The 23,447-nt window shown below is 41.1% G+C and overlaps 2 protein-coding genes and 1 long non-coding RNA gene across 3 annotated transcripts; 2 read left to right on the plus strand and 1 right to left on the minus strand.

Annotated features, from left to right (window-relative positions):
- The first annotated feature begins 2,897 nt into the window (after window positions 1-2,897).
- On the plus strand, window positions 2,898-4,747 carry LOC126409883 (uncharacterized). Its single transcript, XR_007572764.1, has 3 exons — window positions 2,898-3,172; window positions 3,408-3,668; window positions 4,613-4,747. It is a non-coding gene; the product is annotated as an uncharacterized LOC126409883 (long non-coding RNA).
- A 55-nt stretch (window positions 4,748-4,802) lies between these two features.
- On the minus strand, window positions 4,803-11,195 carry LOC116251133 (formin-like protein 6). Its single transcript, XM_031625218.2, has 4 exons — window positions 8,642-11,195; window positions 8,178-8,377; window positions 6,306-6,547; window positions 4,803-6,026 (listed from the first exon to the last, which is right to left on the minus strand). Exons 1-4 carry the CDS (start codon window positions 10,342-10,344, stop codon window positions 5,193-5,195), a joined length of 2,979 nt encoding a protein of 992 aa, XP_031481078.1. The 5' UTR covers window positions 10,345-11,195; the 3' UTR covers window positions 4,803-5,192.
- A 4,336-nt stretch (window positions 11,196-15,531) lies between these two features.
- Window positions 15,532-23,026, plus strand: LOC116250696 (uncharacterized). The gene is made up of 9 exons (XM_031624527.2): window positions 15,532-16,182; window positions 17,637-17,796; window positions 17,898-17,959; window positions 18,095-18,189; window positions 19,220-19,333; window positions 19,826-19,891; window positions 19,994-20,091; window positions 20,204-20,643; window positions 21,784-23,026. The coding sequence occupies exons 1-9, from the start codon at window positions 15,756-15,758 to the stop codon at window positions 22,875-22,877; spliced, it is 2,556 nt and encodes an 851-aa protein (XP_031480387.1). The 5' UTR covers window positions 15,532-15,755; the 3' UTR covers window positions 22,878-23,026.
- Window positions 23,027-23,447: the final 421 nt, after the last annotated feature.

A 23,447-nucleotide genomic window follows, 5' to 3' on the forward strand; every position in this document is an offset into this window, starting at 1 on the left:
GGAGAGAAACTCGGTGGGTTTAAAAAAAAAAAAAAAAAAATCACAAAGAGACCGGGGAGAAAAAAAAAGACAAATGCGTGCCTTTCATGTAAAGGAACCCTGAACTCAAATCCCATATTGTTCTCCTCACTAACTTTCTTTACTATTATCTTTATCCCTTCTTGTTTGTTGTGTTGTGTTGTGTGTGTGTGTGTGTGTGAGAGAGAGAGAGAGAGAGAGAGAGAGGAAGAACAGCAGCAGGGGTGGGGGAGAATGGATATTCTAAGTTTCTTCTTTCTTTCTTTAATGTTTTTTGCAGTGTACTGGCAAAGCCTGGTAGGAGAGTGAAGTGGGTTCCCAATGTTTGACCGAACTGGGCCCAATTCAAAGAGAAAGATCAGAAGTAGCACATGCAGGGAGAAGGGTCAGTTTTTAGTAGGGTTTGGAGTAAATGGCCCAGTCACCCTGCACAGCTTGGCCGCGGACAGTCGATTCACTTGTTTGCGCATCCTCTAGCGTAAGTTCTTTTGGAATGGTCGGCATGTGGGCCCCACCTCATCTTCCTCCGACGAGTCCAGCAAGGCGGGGCGAGGGTTCAAAAAGAGTACGTTTAAGTTGAAGGAGGTCAAGAATTCAATACCTAGTGGTTCCACTGTAGCACAAAGTGGCAGGACCTACTTACTACTTAGGGTCTTTTAATGGGACCAAGTTGTATGCTTGAGGTAACACACCCCCTACCATACTAGTTGAGTTGAGGAGCTGCTACCAGGTGAATTCGAACTGCTGTCTTCGGCTCGAGCCATAAACAAATCGAGTCCAATCGGAATTTAGTTGCACATTGAAACTTTGCCTTCTGCCACGCACGTCGTGGCGACGAAACATAATATGAAATATTTTGCAAAAGGCTTTCAACTTTTCAAAGAATGACCGAAACGTGCTAATATTTGGGTATTTCACATGTTAGCCCTTTATGATGTATATTTCGCAATAGCTCGATCGTAGTTTTCTTATAAAAAAAATATTTCTTATTAGTGCCAGCTGTCATCTAGGCTGCTGGTGTAGAGTTCGACCGCTCGTAGCAAGACAGGAAGTGACCACGAGCAGATTCCTCTCATGGAGAACGGAGGAAAAGAATTTCTTTTCTTTTTTTTTTTTTTGAGCTAGAAGACAGCCGTTCATATATATATATATATATATATATATATATATATATATATATATATATATAGTTGTTCCATTTTGGTATCGAATTTATCAAGGTTTCTGCAGTTCAATAATTAGTATGTTAAGCAAAAGAAAATGCAATTTAAAAAAAAATAGTAACTTTAATCTAAAACGAGAGATAACCAACCTCAAGACCATATGATATAGCTGGTGATATTTTCTTTTAATCGTAGAACATAAAAGCCACCATGCTGAAATGCAAAAAGAGAAATACCGAATGCTTGAGGGATATATGCTTGCTTATGTGATCGATCCAGCATGAGTATTATCTCATCTTTCATATTTCATATTCAAGGAATGAGTGTCACATGTTGAGCCTTTATTGGGCCTGAGAAAGCCAGCTAGTGGGAATTATTGCTGGGGGAATTAGACACGTACTGGGCCAAAGGACAAACTTGGCATCTGCTTGGACCAAACCATGACAAGAGCAGCAGATTTATTTCATGAATGTTTGGTCTGATAAGATTCCCTTGTTTATTTGGGAGTTCTAATAATTTAACCAAGTGATTGGAACCTTGCCAGTCTTTGCTTCCTTGACCGTTCTTGGATCTGAAAGGGTAAAACCCCTTACTGGAAATGCAAGCATATTATTTCAAGTATATTATTTGTCATTTTCTTGTCCCATAGACCCTATGGGATAATTTGGCAGCAGGGATATTTTGTGAGTTGTTGGTTGGTCCCTAGTTCGAGTGGCGTAGCGCTCATTTCTTGTGTCAATGGAGGGAAGCGATGTGCTAAAGCTAAAGTGCAGTGCGGGCTCTAACCCTAGCATCCAAGTAGCTCTGCGGCAGGGGAGACTGAGGATGATTTTAGCTCCAAAATATAGCCACTGAATCAGTGGCTGGAAGAGCACTTATTTAAAAATACTCATATCTGGTGGGGCACTTGTAATAATAAATGTTTAAAGATGTCCATTTAAAAATAAAAAAAAATTAAGATACTGGTACTGCTGAACTCGAACCAATTTTTGCATGGCATAGGTTTTACAGGAGAGGAAAATGAAATCCAATGGCTTTGACGTACAAACCGTGCATTTGGATCTCGACCAAATCTGGAGTTTGGATTCACTTCTTTATGGCAAATGAAACTGAAGGTAACCAAACTTGCAAACGGCCAGAACACTAGAACTGTGATCTTCAATGTTTGGGATGATACTTGAGGGCAACTACATTTCAAACAATAAAAAAAGAACACTTGGATCCAGTATTAAAAGATCCAAATCTATGCCGAGGGTTGAAAATCTGAATCTAGGATATTCATTTCTAGGGTCGGCGCTGTTAATCAACTTTTTCTGCAGGGAAAAAATGAGAGCACCAGATTATAACTTTTTGTAGGGTGGGCACCAGGCCAAGTACCTGGCTCGGCTTGGGCTCGAGTCGGTTCGAGAAGTAGAACTTATTTAAAATATTACTGTATTTGAGAAAAAAATATATACTTCATATAATTGATTGTATTTATCTATTATATTATATTATATTATGTTTTTACATATTTCTTATTACAATGGGATCAAGCCGCCCGGCCGGGTGCCTACTGCCTAGGCCTACATCGATCGAGTGATCTCAAGTAGACGACGCACGGATTGAGATAAAAAATTCTCAGTCGGTCGTTCCTGAAATGGAGCAGGGGGCACGATTAAGAAACGATCTTTCTCCATTAGGTTCAAACGTTTCTTGGCGGGAGACTTCCCGCCCTCGCTCGTCTTCTCGTAGCATGGAGTTTGGGAGAGCGATAGTTTGCTCTGCTTCTTCAACGATCTGTTTTCTTGGTTGCCTGAAGGCGAGATGAGGCCTGGAGCAATGAGTATCGACCTTTCTCGGATTTCCTTTATTAGAAATCAAAGTACGGGGGAGTTCTCAACCTAAACGATAGCAATGAGTCTCTCTGACTTTTCTTTTTGAAGATGACCGCGTCGGATCTTTTCCCGACTCTCTCGGTTTCTGTCTCTTTCAGGAGGAACTAAGACAAGGTACGGTGCCCTACTTCTCGAATTATCAGATTTGTTGCCTCGTTCACTGACGTGCTGAGTGCCAGATCGACCAGTTTCTCATTTTTTCGGGCTTACTGAGAGACGAAAATATTACATGCTTCTTCTGTTTTGAGCATGATGTATGTCTTTTTTTTTTTTTTTTCTAATTCGGCCTCACTGGAGAGCAGGACTTAGTTGGTGAAAGATTGTGATGAGTACTCGTTTTTTATTTTAGGCAATATCTCCTAGTGGAGCCATTCTCTAATTCCCTCGCCCTCTCCGCTTTGAGGAAGGATTCGGGGAATAGGTTGATGCTCTAACTGCTGACCTCATTTTCCATGTGTTATTCGGATGCTTACCTCGATCAGTTTCTTGCCATCCATTTTCGGACTGAGTGAAGAAAGGAAGTGATGGGTCCCCAGTTTTCTACTCATTTCCTCTCCTGGACCCTTTCCTAATTCCCTGGCCTTCTTTGTTTCAAGGAAGAAATGGAGAGGTAGGTGCATTGTTTATTTTCCCACTTATCTATAACTACATTCTCCTGTATTTGTATATTTGTTGGTCTTGTTTTGTATATTTTACAACTTTTTTCTTAAGCTTCTTCTGTTCATAATCAAAGCATCTCAGCCATTAGGGCCTCGATTGATGACCAGTTCGCGGCAAAACCTTCCCACTTCTTGATTTTACATGAGATTTCTGGTAGGAACATTTCCCAGTCCCATCTCAAAGTAGGAACTAGGAAGCAAGGGGTTGCTAAGTTGCCCCAATTCCTACTTCTTGTTCAAAATCGATTAGAGTTTCCTACTCTTTTTGTGGACCTTCTTGGTTTTAAAGTCCACGTATCGTGCAAGTTCAGGGAATCGGACGGACAAGGAGATTGCGACAAATCATTCGTTGGCTTTTAACTTTACACGAGCCCTCGTTGTTTCTTTATGAGTCGAGGAATGAAGTTAGAAACGTTCCGTAGTCATCGGATTTTCTCCCTTCTCGTCACGGCATGAAATGTACACAAATAGGTTTCTTGCTTTCACATGGAGATTTGGAGCCTAAGCTACACGCGATCAAGCAGGACCCAATAATTCAGAGCGTGCAAATCATAGAACAGCACGTTCTTAAGACTCTCCCTGCCCTTTGGTGACCCCGTGTAACTGTATCATCCATGGCATAATCGTCCTTTAGAATTCTTGCAGCCAGGCCCTCGTAGCCTGAGGAGGATCAAATAGGTGATTTCGTTGCGAAAAGGCTGGACCTCCCAGCTACATCGTAAAAAGCAAGGCGATTGTGCTCTATTTCAACAAGTATTTTTTCCTTCCCACTAAGCACCCACTCCATAAGAACAGTCGATTTTTTTCCTCTAATATCTATCCATCTCCAGCAAAGATGGGAGCTTCATTCTGTTTCTCTTACATAGTCTGGAGCTGACGAGCAAATATTTTACAGGGATTTAACCAAAACCCTCCTGAAGTTTCTCCATATTTCAGTCTGGAAAGATTAACTGAATCGAGCTAGCATGCCTAGGTCGAGCTGGTACCGCAGAAAGGAACGATCATGGCTGATTCAAGCCCGTAAGTCAATAGCCTACAATGGGGAGATTAGAGTAGCCAGACAAGCAAAAAAGTACAAGATCATGTACCCGGCAACGCCAGAATGCAGTTATTTCTTTTGAAGGAGTAAACAAGCCTTACCTTGGCCAAAGAACTAGTTTTACTTACAGCGGTAATCTTTCACTGTCCTGCTTTTCGAAGGGTGCAAGGCTCATGCTATGCGCATCTCAATAAAACAGCATACCAGTGTTTCTTGTATGTGAATGCATCTTTGAAATCTTCTGTTCAGATTATATTGTATAAGTTATTGACAGAAGTCCTCTTCAGATTCTACATAGAGAATATAACCACAAACTTTATAAGTGTGACATCAGGGCAGTCTGAACGCCCATTGCATCGATTTTTCCTTTCTTCCAATTTGAACCATTTATCCTGATTTGAGTTAGCAACTTAGAAGAAACACTAGTAGTTAGTTACTATGGCGACAAACTTTCATCGTCTGAACTTCCCTGCCGTCTTTGATATCTTGGGAAAGATGGTAAGGAAGTATTCACAGATATCCGAAATGATCGAGTTGAACCCATTATTGTTCTTTCCTGCATCCTCCCTACTTCTTTGCAAACATGATCCAAGATTGACAGGAAATCCCTCACAACCATAAATATTCTGAAAGGATGGGCTTCCTCCTTTGCTGCATCACCGTGGAAGTACTCTGTTATCTCTTTAACTAAGGATAGTGCCACACTTTCCTCAGCCTTCACCCGAAGTATTTCTGCTTCAGCTGTACTAAGGAACTGCTTCATTGATTTGGAGAATTTCCCATTGTCACTTCCTTTGCTTCTCTGTGCATCTTCCAGCTGCAAGACCAAATTTATTTTTCCCAGCCCTTGTGCGAGCTTGGAGACGTAGCTGCTTAGGACATCTGAATCCATTCCTGCTGCCTTCTTCACATTGCAAAGTTCATTGGCTAGTCCAGAGACAACCTGCAAACCTTGTCTCCTGAAATTGTCCTCTATGGTCTTAGGGTGCATACTTTTTGTTTCACTTTCACATTTGAAGTCAGGGTGCTGCTCTTCCTTGTCACTGCAAATTCCTTGACCTCCAGACCTGATAATTTCTTGAACGACAAAGTGGAGGAGTGTTGTTTTCCCATCTGTTCCTTTGATATCTACTAGCTTCAGAAGTGTATCAAGCTTAAACGCTTCAGCATCACCTCGGTTTGTCCCAACATTCATCCTATTTCCAGCCTTGAGTACAGCTTCAAGCAATCTGAGGAATAGCCGGCTGCTTCTCAGTTCTTCACAGGCTGCCTGAACAGGTTTTGCAGGTAACAACTAAGAATGCTGGCAAGAAGAGAATGATGAAGATATGTGTATCATAAGTTCACCTATAGTATTATTTCAGAAAGTCTAGATTTTAGTCATACATGGTTATCTTTCTTCCGTTTGATAGAGAATGTTACAGAAGTATTTCAAAAACATCCCGTGTGATTGGATTTTTAGTAATTATTAACAAATTAAAGTTATTACTTACTAAAAACCGTAAATTATTAATGCCTGCAAGTAGGAAATTTAAATTTGATCCATTACCTCCAAAGTTTCAAAAGACTTTCTGAGATATTTTACTTCTGCTTCAAAATTGATTCTATATAGCAGTGCATCAATCCTTTTGAAAGCAAAGGGAATATCTAGTATGGCCTTCAGGAACCTTTCTGCAGGCCCAAGTTTTGACGTGTCTCCACTGTATTCCTTGAGTTTAAGCTCTTCTTCTTTGGTTGGTGCCATCTTCACTATAGTCTCCAAAAGTTCTGAACCTAAGCCTTCAGGATTCCCTGTAGCAATCAAGAAAACTTTTTCTTACAGTCGAAAGAGGTGGTGTTTGATTGACAATTACTGCATACTGACAATACATATTCTGACTTTCTTGATTTCCAAGAGACATTTGCTTGAGTTTGACATCCAAAGACATTAGTATTCCTATTCCTGGTGCATACCTACTTGAAATTTCTTTTATTTTATAATGATAAAGTCAGATAAACTATCTTTATTTTTGTATTAACCCAACCTACTGCCTGGTATAGCAGACCACAGTCCACCCACTAAAAAAAAATACTACAGACCAGGACATACATAGTATGACAATAAGGTTCATAAACTCCTCATCTTTTCTCAAGATGATCAACATAGAACTGAAGCCAATAATCATAGACATTTGTAATACCATTTTCATTTTTTTTTTCTAATAGCCTGTATAAGGACACACTTAATATTCTTGTTATCAAACCCTAATGGTTTAAATATTGGCTATAAAAATTATTAGAATGAATGAATTGGTTATGTGGACATGTTCACTGCCATTGTTATCATATCCTAATTGTTCAATTATCAGATGACAGGTAAGTTTTGATACATCACATTTTGTTGCTGTGGCTCCACAAGTAGTTACTTTTAGTCTTAGTAACAAATAACAGCCTCCATAACGAGGATCAAATTTGACAATTTTTTTTAATGAAATTTATGGTTGTTGTTCACTAATTTTGGGTTGACTTCAGTTTCAACTTGTTCGTACTGAAGAAAGCAGTTGACACAAGGTCTGTAACTTAAGTTAAAATAATACATTGTACATTGAGGTCGTTATGGAATTCGGTTTGGTGCATCCTTGTAATGAAGTTACTACACGTTTCTAGGTGTAAAACTTAGGAATTCAGAGTTGGCACCCCTGGTCATTCCATTGAACGTCAGTTGACAACAAGAACAAAACTTAGGCATACTGGTTCTGCCTGGGCCTTTTGAACACTTGGCACTCGAATGCTGACCAGTGCATTACACTGGACAAACTGCTGGTTAAGGACACATAAATTTCAATTCTGGTTCGTCAATGTTGCTAGGTGTATAATGATGCATGTTTTTGAATGCTTATGAATTATGCATGTGTTGTTAGGGCAGCCACTAGCATGTGGGGCATCAACTTCCTTGTCGATGTTCCTAATGCTTCTACTCGTTTAAGTTCAATAAATTTTGCTATGGATGCACTAATCTCGTAGTTAACAAATTTCCTGCAAATACAGCGTTATTCCATGATCAATTCAAGATGCTTATCCAACACATAGCCACTAGTAGATGTGGACAGGAACTTCCTCGTCAATGTTCCTATTTTCTCATTCTTCTATTTGTTAACTTCATGAAATCTATGTTGTAGTTGCAGTTCTAACCTCTAGATAGTAAACAGATTTAAAACTATGTCGAATTAAGACGATCCAGCCAAATTATAGTGGCCAAAGCGAATTGAACACCTAGTTGCTCAATCCAGGCTGAAGCCATATCACCGCCCACCTTAAAAGCTGAACCCTGTTCTCGATTCTTCTTAGTTTTAGGAACATAAACATCATATCTACTTTCATGTTACAATGAAATTAACGATTCATAACATAAAAAATATAGTAAAAAAAGAGAAAATCTTGCCTTCCAAAAGTGCTTCGCACACCTCTTCTCTTGTCACATTCAGTGCTCTGAGAAGGATAGCTATGTTTTGGGATTTTTTGGAATCAAGCACCCTGTTCTCCTGAGGAACAGCAGGAGTGATAGGTTTTTTGACAGCTTCCTGTGGAGCAACATTTGCAGGGTTGCAGACAAACAAAGCCTCAATCATGTTCTCATCCAGTCTGAAAACAAGTAGCAAATTACTGATACAGTTACACCATAAAGAAAGCAGAGGTTTCTCTAGAACGTATATTCTAAGAATGCCTGCATCCAACTCAAGCTCTTATAACAGAACCAGAACTGCTGCACCACATTACGGGCTTTCACCTAGGAGATGTAATTTTTACTCAATAGTAAGATGAACCTAATTACCCTAATTAGTTCATTCTAGTTTTACCGAAGTCCCCTGAAACCTCATTCAGAAATTTGTAGTTTGAGGTTCTTACTTGAAAGAGCTTGATTTCAGTCTGTCCCAGACCATGGCACGGTCTGAACTGGCTCGAACTTTGTCCCAGTGCAGAGGCTTCAATCTGGGTCTGAGGGTGTCATTTTCTGCTTCAGTGAAATTATTTGCTGATGAATCCATAGATTCCGTGCTGGCATTTACATCAGGCGCTGTGCTTACAGGCTTAGTAACGCCATCCTGTGATTTTTTGCTTCCCGGAGGTTTTGCTGTATCCTGTACACCAGCGGCCATGGGTGGAGGACAAGGCTTGGGCAGCATATTCTTGTTTAATATTGGGTGCTTTAGCTGCATAGGTACTGATGATGGTGGTGGTGGCCGCAGGAGTGGTGACGGCCGTGATGTTGGGGGAGGTGGAGGGGGTGGTGGTGGTGGAGGAGGAGGAGGCGGTGCTGCTACTGCTGCTGCAGCTTTTGGTTGTTGAAATTTTTGAGCTACTCTTTGCGTTGGAGGAGGAAACGGAAGACTTGCTACTGCAGAAGAGGATGATGAATGATTGGGTTTCCTCCTGGGTGGAGATGGCGCCCTAGCATCAGAAGATGCTGACTGCAGTGGAACACTCATTGGCTGCAATGGTGGTGATTCTGCAGTTATTAACCTGGCCTGACTATTCGGGCTTTCGGCAGGGCTGCGCCGTGCTGCTGAAGCTCTACAGGAGACGGCGTAAGTATGCTCCATGCCTCCCTCACTGCTGGTGCTGCTGTTAGTGCTGCTATTTGTGCTTGTGCTGCTCCTGGTGGTGCTGCTGGTATTGGTGGTGGCATAATGACTAAAATTCTGCTGCAGAGACCGCCTGTGGGGGCTAAGATAATTGCCGGCCGAGTTCTTGGCGGTGTGATAGGACTCTCCCTCATCCGATGACATCGTGGACGGAGGACTTCGGTCACCTTGCCTTTCCGACAATTTATTCGCCTGTGGACTCTGCTGCTGCGGTCCTGAGAGCGGAGGCAGTGGCTGAAGGTCCGGGCTCGACTGGTGCAGTCGCAGCAGCGTTGTAGAAGGACTACTCCGGTGGTGCGGTCCTGCGAGCGGAGGAAGTGGCTGGAGCTCCGGGCTCGGCTGATGCAAGTCTAGCCTGGTCTGGCTCTCTCTCAACCTATGGTATGGGGAGCTCTTCATCTCCCCACTTTTACCCCGAGAAGGCTCAACCGTCCCAATGTACAGAAAGTGTGATGCAGCTGACGTTTCCGGTGGCGGATCCCGGACGGGCTCGCTGGGTGTTTCGTGCCTGACCGCGTCCTGTCGTCCGACTAATTTCTCCGATTCAGCGGAATTCTGCGCTCTGCGATAGTAGAAGAAGCAAGCCAACGCAAGGACGAAAATCACAGCAACAATCGAGACTGATGCCGCTATGAAGATCTTCCCAGCAGGCTTTACTGATCGGCTTTGCACCCTGCCCTGTTCAGAGACGTTTGAAGGGACTGAGATGGAGGGTGTCTGAGTCGGGTTTGATGGTGGCCCGGGGGGCGTCGTGGGGAAGAATGGTGAATCCTGAGACGGGGTGACGGGAGTCGTAGGGAATGGCTGTGCAGGAGGAGCAGGGGGGTCCATGGGGAATAGTGGTTGGTGGAGGATCCTTCTGGACGGGTTGTCTCCGGCATTCTCCATGCCGACGGTAGAGAAAGCAGAAAGAGCAATGCTGACGGTCAGCACCAGAAGGAAGAAGAACTTGAAAGGAGGTTCCATGGCTCCCCCTGTCTCTCCCCCTCTAACTCTCTCTCTCTCCCAATGGTAGGCTAAGGTCTAAAGCCAGTGCGGCAGGATCAATGGAAAATCAAGGCAGACGCTTTTGAAAGAGCGAGAAGCAGAGAATGGGTTTTCATGGCAGATTTGGTTTACGATCAAAACACCGCCCACTGGTTCATCTCTCTGTCTCGCACGCAGGTCCCCTGCTCTCATCCGAATAGTCACCGGTTAATCTCTCTTTCCGTCGTTCAATTGTTATTAAATTCATGGCATGATGCCTTCAGTGCAATAACTGGGGAGGCAAAGGAAGCTTCTGAGGGCAGCAAAGATCTGGATTCGCTGCTGATCTCAGCCGTTTCCTCCCAGTCGGCACAGGGCCGCAGTTCCTCCTGGGTCCCCCCTTGCTTTCTCTTTTCCGATACCCTTTTCCGCCTTTTTTTCTGCTCAATTACCATCGTCTCCCTGATTCGGTCTCCCATGCCTGATTTCTCCGCCCCTTTACGCTGTGAGGACAAGTTTGTCATTGTACCCAACCGCATATTTAGTGTAGTTACGGTTCCCGCACCGCAACTGGCGGTGTGGCCTCTTGACGAAATGCAGAAGAAATGCGCAAAGGGACGTGTGCTCTAATGGGACACCTTGTCCACACGTCCCGACGCAGACCCTGCTTTGTCCAGACGCTGGATTCGCCTGACTAAGTGTCCTCGTCAAACCTGTCACTGGAGGCATTCAATGCGTTTAAAATTCGAAACCCATTTGTTTAGTGGTTTATGAAATTCGCCCAACACTCGTGACTCGACCGTTGTGTTCCGGAACTAATTTTCGGAAATGGACCCGGTGCAACTCGATTGCTTGGTTTTTAATACATTTATTTTCTGGTGGTCGTTTTTAAGCTGCTTTCTGACATTTTATGTAATCAAAGAAGTTGGAGGATCAAAAGTGAAATGTCGAATCGCAGAATCAGATTATTTTACTCTGTAGTTTCATAAAATAATGAGTCTCTAGTTTTTATAAAACTTTTTTCGCATTAGCGCAAGGTGGTTTGGATACTATTGTTTTATCTTTATTTCTTCTCCAAAACACACGAGCAAGCAGCCATAAATCTGTCAGCTTGCCCTGAATCACTAGTATGAACTAATAGCCAGTTAAAAAACTAGCGGCCTTTACTAGATTGGCTAAAATTTCCTTAACATACATTATTTTCTGATAACCCCAAATGCAAGTCGCTTCTCGGGAAAAAGGTGGGAAGCTCGGTGTGAGTTACCGGTAGAGGAAATTCGTTTTTGGGGGTACCCATGTTGGAGAAGCAAGCATGTACGAAGGAAGAACCCCAGTTTTTTCTACTATACACGTCAAGAATCGGAGTCGGAACAAGTGTTTTTTAAAAGTCAAGGTAACCCCACCGACGGCAGGCAGACGACGACGGGAGGCCATTCTCGTGTCGAGTTAATACCGGAAATGCCCTCTTGCATGTGCTTCCGCAGCTCCGCTGGATGTGCCATAGAACCAAGGGCCAGCCGCTCGCTCGTGGTTCAAGCAACGCTTTGCCTTCAGGAAGCTGGCGTCGGTCTCCGTCGCCTTGAGGTTCGTTTTCTTTCTTCCTAGTATCTCTCCTTTCATATTTTCGATGCCGCCTGGAGGTTGGTTTTTGAAAGCAGTTTCACTAAAATGCCAGTGGTCTTTCGTTTTTCAGAAAACAAAACGTGAATAAGTTAAGTAAATAGCGATGTGTGTCCAACCATTTTTAGATGGACGTGGAAGGGGAATCATTTCATGTGGTGGTAATGGAATTGGGTATGGACGAGATCAGGAGCTTCCACTTAAAGGACTGGAACAGGTCAAATTAAGTAGAGCACCTGCCGCCCCTATGTCCCTTTCTCGCCCCACTGTATAAGGCTCCGTGGGTAGGTGCAGTTTCTGCGGATTGATTTGGGTCTCGTCCTGGCTGCGGTGCCACAAATATGTCCCCAAAGTCTAAACAAGATCAACAAAAATCTTCCTTGTATTTGTTTTGGTCAGTGTAATCTCACCCCGACTTATTGTCATTATTTATGGTGACCAAAATCAAGCTGTTATCAACGTTGCAGTTCCATAGCATTTTACCCTCCAAGTACGAAATTCTCCATTGGCGTGCTTTATGTGGCGTCAAATCAGCCTAAGTGCAGGTGCAGACAGGATCAAGAGGGTTGGCAGAGTGCAGTGTCATGTGGCTGTCATGCAGCTAACCATTCATCATCCATCGTGGACATAAAGATTCAGTTGCGGTGGCAAGAGAAAGCACCTTACCACCACTCTCAAGAGAACTAAGGTGCACGTTTCTTTTCAAAGTAATATATATATATATATATATGTATACACACACACAAAACCATTGATATTAGAAGATAATTAAAAAATTAGAGATTCGTTCATAAAAAAATGGTTATCACATGGGTATTAGTGACAATTTATGGTTCAACAACATTCATAATGCATTTAGCAATAATTTATAATGCTTTTAGCTTTTGCTTTATTTGTAAATATTAATATTTAGTTTGAGTAGATATTTGGGTTTAATAGTTTTAAAGTAGCCGTAGTTGAGGAATCATGGTTGCTTGACTGTAAAAAAAAAAAAAGTTATTGTAAGTGTATCCTTTCTCATTGGAAATGTTGGGTATTCTGGTGATTAAAAGTCTGAAACCCTTAATTTGGACTTGTATTTAGCAACATAAGCGATCTGGATAAGTGGGGGAGCCACATGTTGGTAGGTGTATGCATTGCCAGCTTCACAAAATTTCTTTATTTTTAGATAGAAGCCTTCAAATATTTACTGATTTATGTATATTGCTGTCCTTTGGTACGAAAGCTTTTAATATGAAAGCTTTTAAATTAGTACCTCCAACCCAAATTTTTTTAGCTCTGCTATTGATACGGATGCACTCCCAACGTAAGTATCAAGATAAAGGAATGATGCTTAGATCATACGTTATGCACGTTTGAATGAAATGCTTTCCTTCCATTTATGAACTTTCGAGCTATATGTGATTAATTTGGCTTAAATGATGTAAAAGCATGAGTATTACATGTTCAAACTGCATTCAGTTTCATCTTTTGCAAGGTCTCTTTTTGGAAAAATAATTGAAATATAGTTTAACTAATCCTTCAAAGTAGTTTCTTTTTTTTATAAATCTCTCGCGTGTGAATGTAACATCGTCGTTTTATAGACCGTGGTGGTGACTTAAGTAAATGCTAAAGTTCGTACCCACAAAGTCCAACAACTGGGCCCCTGGCTGGTATGGGCGAAGCTTATTTTCCAAAATAAACGGCTGGGACGAGATCCAGAGTTCATTCTTTATGCGAACCCTGTACTTTGATTGTCTCGTCAACATCAACTTTTTTTTCCCGTGAAATTACGATCGCACACCTTTTCTCTTCACCGAAGAGGAGGTCGATCAACGTTAGGTGGATCAATCCTATACTCATCAGTTAGAGTATTATACTGCTACCATTCTATAGTTTGTTCATGATAATCAAACTGATAACCAAACTCTCACCAGCACATCAACCAACTTAATAGCTAAAGGCAATCACTAACTTCGCAAAATATGCAACGCATTTGAGCCTCTTTAATGGCAAATCACATTATCTTGAAAGAAGCATGTGATTTAAAACACTATATATTTTTTCTAGAAACAGTATCTTTTGAATGCAAGTTTCGATTGATTATAAATGTATATGTCCGAAACACATATTTTAAGGGTTGGCTCTTCCCAGCGCGACGAAAACAAGATGCAGAACCCACGGTTCTCCTGAACGATATGCAGCGAGCATGGGTATTAGTTCTTGTTCCAGTTAAATAAGAGAGATCTTGAACTAAGAAATGGATCCTCTAAACTAAAAGAAGGTGTCGTGATCGCAAAAATTGGGTTCTTTGGGTTTGGGCGCTCTACTCGCTCTTCTGTTCCAACAGAGTAATCATCATTATCCAAATGAAGTTGGTTAAAATTTTGGTTCTCATTGGTTGGATTTTAACGTAATCCACATTCAGGCAGTTTCGATGTGCGTCAAGTAGACAAATGCTGCATCGATTTGAAGTAAGTCGTGTGTTCGCCCTCTCCCCTTTTGCCTTGCTTTGTGCAAATTTGAGAGTAGATCTGACTTCTGAGGTGATTTAAGATGCAAGCTGCTTTGAAATTTGGAGCAGATTTTGGACCCAGGGTTTTGTAACATTATGTAGTGAATGCTAAATCTATAGAATCGTAATTCGAGATTGGAAGGAAATCAAACCAAACCATGATGCACTGATCTTAAATCCACATGGTTCTCATGATTGCTCCGGATTTAATCCAAAGGTATCAAAACCAACCTTGAGGAGAGCAGTTCCCAATAACAGAAAAAAAAGTGGCATCTATAAAATGTTGCTTTTGACTGAGCCCTAAAATCTACACTAGGAATGAGAAGCTAAGGCTCCTCTTTCTTATGCCTCTAAAGTCTAGAGCTACATAGTTAGAATTGGCCAACAATTGTGCTTCCACAAATATCTGGTTCAACCAGTTAGGCCAAACCCCCTAGGTCACTCATCTACACAATTGAACTAGCCTTCACCAAGACACTTGGTAATTCGATTCTATAGATGCTATATCTCCATGTCTAAGTAGTCGGATGTGGAAGCTATGTTTAAGGGTGCACTCTTGCCATCGCTGACATTGATATAACCAAACCAAGAATGACAGGAAGGTCTTTGAGTCTATTTTCCAACTTATGAGTTGTTAACCTCTCGCCCGCCCACCCACATGAAACATATGAATTGTAGGTCCCTCATGTCATATTTATTTTCTTTTTACCATTGGTGACATGAGACTTTTATTTTAATATGTTGTTTTGTTAATACTAAAGTATGTAAAGTGTTTTAGGAATGAGTAAAAATATCGTGAAACAAAAAGAATTCTATTATTAAGTTTTAAAATCTGTATCATCGTGTCTCTCTCTCTCTTTCTCACTCGCGTGGTCGAGGAAAAATAAAGTACAACTATAACGGGTTGATTTTCACGTTCTATGCATGAGCTTTTTGGCGGTTCCGCTGCCGGCATGTTAGAAAGTTCCGACCTCCTTTCCCGGCAGGTTATTTTGGTTTTCAATTAAACAAAACGTCGAGAAAAGCCAGTGAAGCACCTTTGACACATTATTTTCACGTTATTTTGGGAGCAGGAACATTGGAAAGCGCCTTCCTTCCTAGTCGGTCGCGTGACCATATCTGGACTGCTAAGACCAGGAAGCGATCGGGGAGTCGAAGCGTTCGAATAGGTAATCGAGTTAGAGAAAGCACGCACCGAGAGACTTCTTCCATTTATCCGAAGCGAGTAGTTCTCAATCGCCTCTGCAGTTATTTTCCACTCTTTAAAATCACTTCCTTCGTCGAGGAAACGGGATTTATGGCGTCTAGACACCACTACCGATCGGAAGGCGGCAGGAGACACCCTGCAAACCAGAAAAAGTTCGTGCCCAAATCACAGAACGCATCGAGTTCTGGTGATTCGACTCCTATCGCGTCGTTCACGTCTTCACTGAGGGAGAATTCACGCAAAGTTGATGATGGGTCGTCAAAAAAAACAGCGGATTTCCAATCCGATGGCGGTTCGATTTCCTCGAACCAAGGTGAGCACGACGAGCCTCGAACCGGGTTAACGGAGAGACAGGTGAGGTTCGTGAACTACTTGCCGCAAGACGAGGCGGTGGCCATCGGCCTTGGGGCCGAGGACGGCGGGCTTGATCCCGTCGAGTCGCAGAAGGTGGTCGACCTTATGAACGAGGAGCTCTCTCGGTTATTGAAGATGAAACCTCGTCAATTCTGGAAAGAGGGTAACTGTTTTCCTTTCTTCTTGCTTGTTGATTCGTTGGTTTGTAAATTTAGTCTAATTTCAGCATCAATGGGCATAAGGAGAACTAGGTTTCTTGTTATTTCTTTTCGAAGTTTTGTTGTAATTTGAACTCATGATGCTTATCTGTGCAATCGTTTTATACTTATTTCATCCATAATAGTCTCTGTTCTATTTAGAGAACTAAACACGAAAAGTGTAGGATTTTATTGTGCCCGACATCGATCGTCCTCATTATCATAGTTGTTATGTGCTACTGAGGTTAGTATCTTATTTCCTTCCAAATGAATGGTAAGACATACTTCGAGTCTTTTCTCTGTTCCTGCTGACGCTTGTCCAGGTAATGGTTAACATGAATAGTTATGTGATTTTTGCATGGTAGTTAGTTTCATTGAAGCTACTGCCTATTATTAATATTCATGCTGAAAATGGATCATTTCAGCTCTTCTCTCTACAAATGTGCCTGATTGATGCAAATTGCGATCCACATGCTCCTCAAGATATTCAAATGTGCTTCTGTGTAGCATTGATAGTTCTGATCCTGTTCAGCCAATTCAATACTGTCTTCTACAAGGTCATGTTGCTATAGAGTATAACTACAGAGAGAACTTTTTGTTAGTCAAACAAAGCTAGTTTCCAACGCTTGTCTAAAAGGATTTGTAGGAGTGAATGCTGATGCTGAAAGCAGAGTACGTCTCTGTGTGTTCATTAAGTCTATATTAGATCAGTTGGCTGGATAAATTTGATGGGAACTATTAGGTTCTGGCGTACAACCTATCCTTCTTTCTTCCATCCACATATCCATGGCCATCCTTTTCCGTTGAAATGTGCAAGGACGGTAAGAAGTATAGGCAAGGAGGACATGGAATGTCAGCTCTTTAGCCAAGACTCAGTGGCTTCTGGGGGTGAACCCAAGTTGGCATGCAAAAGGTAAACATGGCAACAGAGAAGAGACTAATAAATAGAAGAGAACCATCCTAGCAAAGGACCAAGAGCAAGGGCATCTGGTATATGTTTATCAATGCTTAATCATTCATTCTTCAATATGTTAATCTGTATCCTACTATTACCAAGCTCTGCATTGACAACCACATGTATGCCTGTTGATCAAGTCTGTTAGACCCTACCTATTGTCTTTACTCTTTACTAGGTCTTAAGAAACAGATTGCTTTGTTAGGGGTACCTCTTATTTAAGGTAGTGTTTCACTTGTCAAATGGCATTCTTCATATGGTGTATGCTTTACTGGAGTAGACATCTGTGTATTGGATATGTACATCCATATTGTGCCCGCATAGTGCATATTTCTGTTATACTATCTTGATAGATTTTACTCTGAACTTGTTTTTTTTATTACAATTTCTTGAACTTATTGAAACTAATACTATGTTTATAACATCTGTGTCACAAATTCACAAAATCATGTTCTTCCTCTCCAGTTGCTAGAGAAAGTTCTGTACATGTCTTCTTGGATAGCTTTCTACAGTTCCGGAGCAGATGGTATGACTTTCCTCATCATGGGCCCAAAGAAACAGTTGCTGGGTTGATAGTTGGGGAGTCTGAGCTAAGCCGTCGTGTCTTCATGTTCTTCTATCGCCTGTTAGTTCAGCTTTATTTGGTTATGAATCTATGATGCTTTGACCTGTTTTTTCATTCATGTTTTCATGAATGATTTGCTGAATCCTGGTTGTATGATGTAGATCTTCTAACAAAGATCCTGGTGCCCGTGCTAGCGATAGTCTGAGTCCCAAGGAGCACACAGGTATTTAGTTTTGCCATTTATATTCTGAAAACTCATAAATGATATCTTTAGGATGGTCACATTAGGGAACACTTTTGTGTTCACTCAGTATGACACATTGTCAGTCTTTATTATCTTTCTTTATTATCTGTGCAGCCCTGTTGCAAGAAAGCAAACTGCTTGACTTGCCAAAATTGTTAGACATATGTGCCATCTACTATCACGACAACAAAGAGCTGACAAGGTCATTGGTAAGTGAGTAGCACCTGTCTCTTCTATATGTCTAGCTTGTTTAACACTGTCTTTATCTTGTGGGATGAAAAAAAATCATTGTTTATGTGAGAAGAAAGAGACAATTAATAACTCATTGGTGCTTCTTGAATCCTGACTGAAGATGTCATGACTGCAAGTTTTCCAACCGGGGCAGCTCAAAGGCGCCGAGAATGTGTCATAGTGGAATCCTTTTAGCCATGTAATTTTTGTCATGACTGCATCTATATTTATGGGTATAATTATTGTAGTATTGGTACTTTATAGTTTATTCTGAGCTAACACAGAGCTAACTCTGGTGTCTTTGTAAGATGCTTATACCATAATCCTGTTGACTCAGTTGGAAACCCACTTTAATTTCGCCTAACTTTAATTTGCTTACACATTCTGCAATAAATAAGATGTCTGCCAGAGACGAAGATCTTATTGCAAAGACCAGATGCTAATAGCCAGCATAATGGGTCAAATAGATGGACTATTTTTCGGTTAGTACTTAGTAGAAGTAAAATTGTTGCTAGACACAGTTCAGCATCGGACCTTTAGTAGATCTAGATGTAGATCTCGTGGATGATTGTAGATCCTGCCCGTTTTATCATATTGTCAAAGCCAGGACATGCCTACTGCAGCCACTAAGGAGGCATATTCTTCTGGAGTCTGGACTCAAGCTGGATTTTGTGAGGCTGCTCAAAACCCAATTCTCAGCCTCTAAGATTGACCATATCGGGCATCATGGTCTTTCTATTATGTCATCAATTTTGTATCTGAAAGGCTGAAGGTCGTTCTCACTTGCCATCCATTGAGGTTTATTTACATGCATTTTGTTGGGGAGAGAGGGGGGGGGGGGGGAGAGAGAGAGAGAGAGAGATTATATCTTTCCTACATGATACATTTCTGAAGAAACAGAATTATATCTGGTAAAATATTTCTGGTTTTATGATTGGATTGCACATTGTTCTATGCATTAGTTTCTGATTAATATGCTATTTTCATTAATGAGAAGTTGTTGAGCAGGTTTCAAATGCAATGAGATCTCAACCTCTGCTCATCGAGAATTTAGTAGATGCAGTGAACCATTTTCTTAGGATTGTCCATACAATGCATAAGCGCTGCAGCTCAGTATTGGAGGTACTGTATGCAAAATTTTGCATCATAACCATGTGCATATTTTGCTGTTGAAATTTGTCCATTATTTTCAGCATAACTTATTCAAATGAAAAGCTTCCTCCACAAAAGCCAGGTTGTTTTTGAGATTTAGGTGGTTCTTCCTTTATCATTTGTCAACTTCCACATTTTCAGAATTGTGCTTAAGAGAGTTTTTTTCGTGATCTCAAATTTTTGCTCCTCTTTCTGAGCATTGATGCTCACTGTAAGGTGTATCTTTTGATAATAATGCCTACATTTTGCCAATTTTCATCTTTTGGCTTGAATTAGCAGTAACTGTATCATTGCTGGAAGTTTGGTGTATCTTTTGATAATAATGCCTACATTTTGCCAGTTTTCATGTTTTGGCTTGAATTAGCAGTAACTGTACCATTGCTGGAAGTTTTACTTTTGCTTAATAGTTTGTGAATTATACAAAGTGCTGCAATTCATTTCCCAGCTCTTTACAATGTGCAGGTTCTTTTTGCTGCTGGTAGTGATGAAAGAAATGGTCATACTCAGCTTCATGAAGATTTTTTGGAGGCATGTGTTTGAATCAACAGGAGTTATTGGCTAGTAGATATCAAAGTTTGTCTCTTCGTTTTGTTAAGTATCCTTTTACACGTTGTTCTCATGGATTTCCAGGTAATGGACTTCATTAATGATGCGGTCTCAACTCTTGATGCCTTTGTGGAGGCATACGAACCTGCAGCAGCATCTTTCTCATATCCTGTGGAAACAAGGTATTGCCGTCTCTAGGTTTGCCAGCTTGTGGTATTTTATATGTGAAATATTTTACGTAACTTTGGTTTTAATATCATTGACACCTTTCTCTGGTGTTTGTGCTGTATACAGTGATGGCCACGATGAGTTGCTTACCACACTTGCAAGATTACATGATTCACTTCTGACATCTTTAGAACAGGGATTTGCACTCATTTCGACTACCAATGTGGACAAATTCAAAAGCTCTTTTAATGGCACAGCTCCTAATATTTCTCTTTGCCTGACTATGTTGTCAACACGGATAGTAAAGTTTGGTTGGAAATTACTGGACTTCTGTTATTTGAACCAGTCACCAGCTGAAGTTCATTTGCTTATTAACTCCACAAAGATGTTCCCTGTCAAATTTGAGGACCCAGGAATAAGGGGAGATATTATCTTGCAAGTTTTACGTGAGCTTAGCATAGGAGTCTCGTATGACCTCCAGGAGCACCATGGGAGAAAAACATTTATTCAGGGATTTGAAAAGAATTTCAAAATTTTGGCTAGGATGGAGACTTTGCGGAATGATGGTAAATACTTCAGTACCTTGAGCTTAGACTTGATTGTCTATTTTCGTGTCATGTTTAAGTTCAAGAGGTCAGATATGCAGCTCTGGTGCTTTTTAGCATGCTTTTCCTTATTTAGTAACCATTCATAGTGTCATCTTTGGAGACGACCTTGGTGGCCTTGTCAAGAAATGTTATGATGTGGTTTTGGATATTGAAGCTACAATCTTACCAGTTCTGCTCCATAACAAATGAGCTCAAATTGTAAACGATACTTTATGGTAATTATTATTGTCTCATGCACACACGCTACTGCAGTATGATCAAAGAGGGGGGTGGGTGGGGGAGGAAGGGGGAGGAGATGGTGGCTTGGGGTGGGCGGTGGAAGGGGGAAACAGAGCTGCAGTATGTGATATGTTTGAGAAACCTAAGAACTTGCGCAAGTTTGCTATGTACTGCTTGTACGCACCGAGAGTCATTGCTTGAATTTGGCTTATATCGCAAAAAGTGTAGTGCAAGGAGAGGTGCAGAATACCTCCAGACAACCTTGAAGCAAGCAAGTCTAAAAGCATTAAAGTAAGCTTCAAATTAAGGCTAGTAGACAAAAAACAATAATGTTCATGTAAACGAAAGTTTGTTCATTGTCATCTAGCACAGCATGGTATGTGATGTTAAATATAAGCCACCGGGATGGGTGTTTGCTTCAAGGTGTAAGCATCTTGGACTTTCAATTTACAGTTTTAATCTCAGGGATGTTGCAGACTTGCAGCATTGGCTCAAGGTTAGGTGCAAATGACTTGTTTTGAGTGAGCTCATGATAACCTTGCCGCTTGGCAGGAGGCACATGCATTTAATACACAGAATGAATCTTGTGCTGTTGTGGGTTCTGCAAAAGTAATATTTATATCAATCAGCGTGCTCTGTTAAAGTGTTATTTTCCTTTACTGTTAGTTGCAGCAATATTTTGGTGATCAGCTTAATTTTTATGTCTTGATGTATCAAGACAGGCTGGGATATCCATAAACAGATGCGTACTAGTGCAACTGTTTTGTGAATTAACTGTATTTTGTTTTCCTTTTCTTTGACATTTCATTTCAACTGATTTTCAACTAATTGTTATTGTTTGGCATTTCAGTTCAACTGATTTTCTTCCTCTTTTCACAGGATGGATTTTCTTGGATGATGAACAGTGGAAAAGTTTACAACTGCTTGTGGCAAGCAATCCTTCTGATCTGAGAGAAAATAATCCCGTGGAAGAAATTCACTCATTGAGTGAGAAAGTGCAAGCAGATGAAGAAAGAGTTATCCTTGAATCCAGGATCAGTCAAATAAAGGACATTTTCCCTGATTATGGCAAGGGGTTTCTCTCTGCTTGCCTCAAAGCCTATAATCAAGACGCAGAGGAGGTGATTCAGAGAATACTTGAAGGAACTCTGCATCGAGATTTAAAATCTCTTGATGTCACTCTTGAAACATTTCCAACACCTAAAATTAGCAGGAAGGATAAAGGAAAGGGAGTGTTGGAAGAGCCAGTGACTGTACCGTCCTCCTCCCCTGTGTTTGCAGCCAAAAACAACCAAGGATCATCATCCTCTGTGAGCATTGGCTTATCAGACAGAAATACCGAAGAATCATCTTCTAATTCTTTGTATGGGAGGTTTGTGAGAAAGCAGAAAAATGATGAGGTTAATTCTTCATTTTTAGATGACAAGGGCGCTAAAGATTCCGAACAGACTGCAGTTCTTGCTTCACAGTATGAATATGAAGATGAATACGATGACTCGTTTGATGACTTGGGCCTTAGTCTGGTTGAATCTGGATACGAAGAAGCGGAGGCTCTTGGGGATGGGGTCGCTTCAAAACGAGGTAGTTCCACTCCGTCCGAACATGTGAATGCGGGAAGAAATTCCAACCTAAGATGGGGTCAAAAGAAAACCCAGTTCTATGTGAAGGATGGTAAGAATTATAGTTACAAAGTCTCCGGCGGAATTGCTGTAACCAACGCCCAGGAGGCCGCTTTGGTCAATCAAGTCCAGCGGGAGACAATTCACGGGCTTGGCCGTGGCGGCAACATCCCGTTGGGGGCAGTCAAGGCTCTAATGGATTCAGGCGGTCCGGACCAAGCCTCCGACAGTGTAGAAGCAGCAGGTGGGAGAAATTCAAACAGAGGACGTGGTCGGGGAAGAAGAGGTGGACGCAATCATTACCAGAAAGATCGTTCAATGAAGAAGCATTTCTCTGGACTAACTGGTTATTAAGAGTGCTTTTCTCCATGATTTTGTCCAAAATTATTTTGTTCCTTGTTAAATAATTATAATTTTTTGGAGCGGAGTGTATAGACTTTTGAGTAATATTGCCTCGTTAGAGATGTTTTGATTTTGTTTTGTAATGAAACGTATATGAGTTATATATATATATATATATATATATATATATATATATATATATAGAGAGAGAGAGAGAGAGAGAGAGAGAGAGAGATCTATTCCAAGCAAACATAGACATGTAGATATTTGGTTTTCCATGCTTTTACGCTTGTCCTGATCTTGTTGTATATACGATTTTCTAATTGATTTAGTAGTGAAAATATGTTTTAATAAACTTTGACGCTTAGATAGGTCTTGGGGCAATAGAAGAATGCCTACGTAATGCAAAAACTTGGTGGTTGAAATCCACCTAAACCAATTCGAAACAAAATGAGCAATGGTGGAGTCATTTAGTGTTCTGATCAGGTCCACAACTATTGAAATTGAATTTAGAAAAAAAAAAATTATCCATCTTTTTGATTAACCATGGCGGAATTTAAATGTCCTGTTTCGCCAAAAAAG

The sequence above is a fragment of the Nymphaea colorata genome, chromosome 3, assembly GCF_008831285.2.
Source record: "Nymphaea colorata isolate Beijing-Zhang1983 chromosome 3, ASM883128v2, whole genome shotgun sequence".
NCBI classification, from domain to species: Eukaryota; Viridiplantae; Streptophyta; class Magnoliopsida; order Nymphaeales; family Nymphaeaceae; genus Nymphaea; species Nymphaea colorata.

Bases quoted from the DNA above. Each gene is read 5' to 3' on its own strand.
- LOC116250696 (XM_031624527.2), top strand. From the start codon at position 15,756: ATGGCGTCTAGACACCACTACCGATCGGAAGGCGGCAGGAGACACCCT. The intron at 17,797-17,897 runs GTTAGTTCAGCT...TGTATGATGTAG, and splicing joins TTCATGTTCTTCTATCGCCT to ATCTTCTAACAAAGATCCTG. The intron at 18,190-19,219 runs GTAAGTGAGTAG...GTTGTTGAGCAG, and splicing joins AAGAGCTGACAAGGTCATTG to GTTTCAAATGCAATGAGATC.
- LOC116251133 (XM_031625218.2), bottom strand. From the start codon at position 10,344: ATGGAACCTCCTTTCAAGTTCTTCTTCCTTCTGGTGCTGACCGTCAGC. The intron at 8,378-8,641 runs GTAAGAACCTCA...ACTTGTTTTCAG, and splicing joins CTGAAATCAAGCTCTTTCAA to ACTGGATGAGAACATGATTG. The intron at 6,548-8,177 runs GCAAGATTTTCT...TGATTGCTACAG, and splicing joins GTGCGAAGCACTTTTGGAAG to GGAATCCTGAAGGCTTAGGT.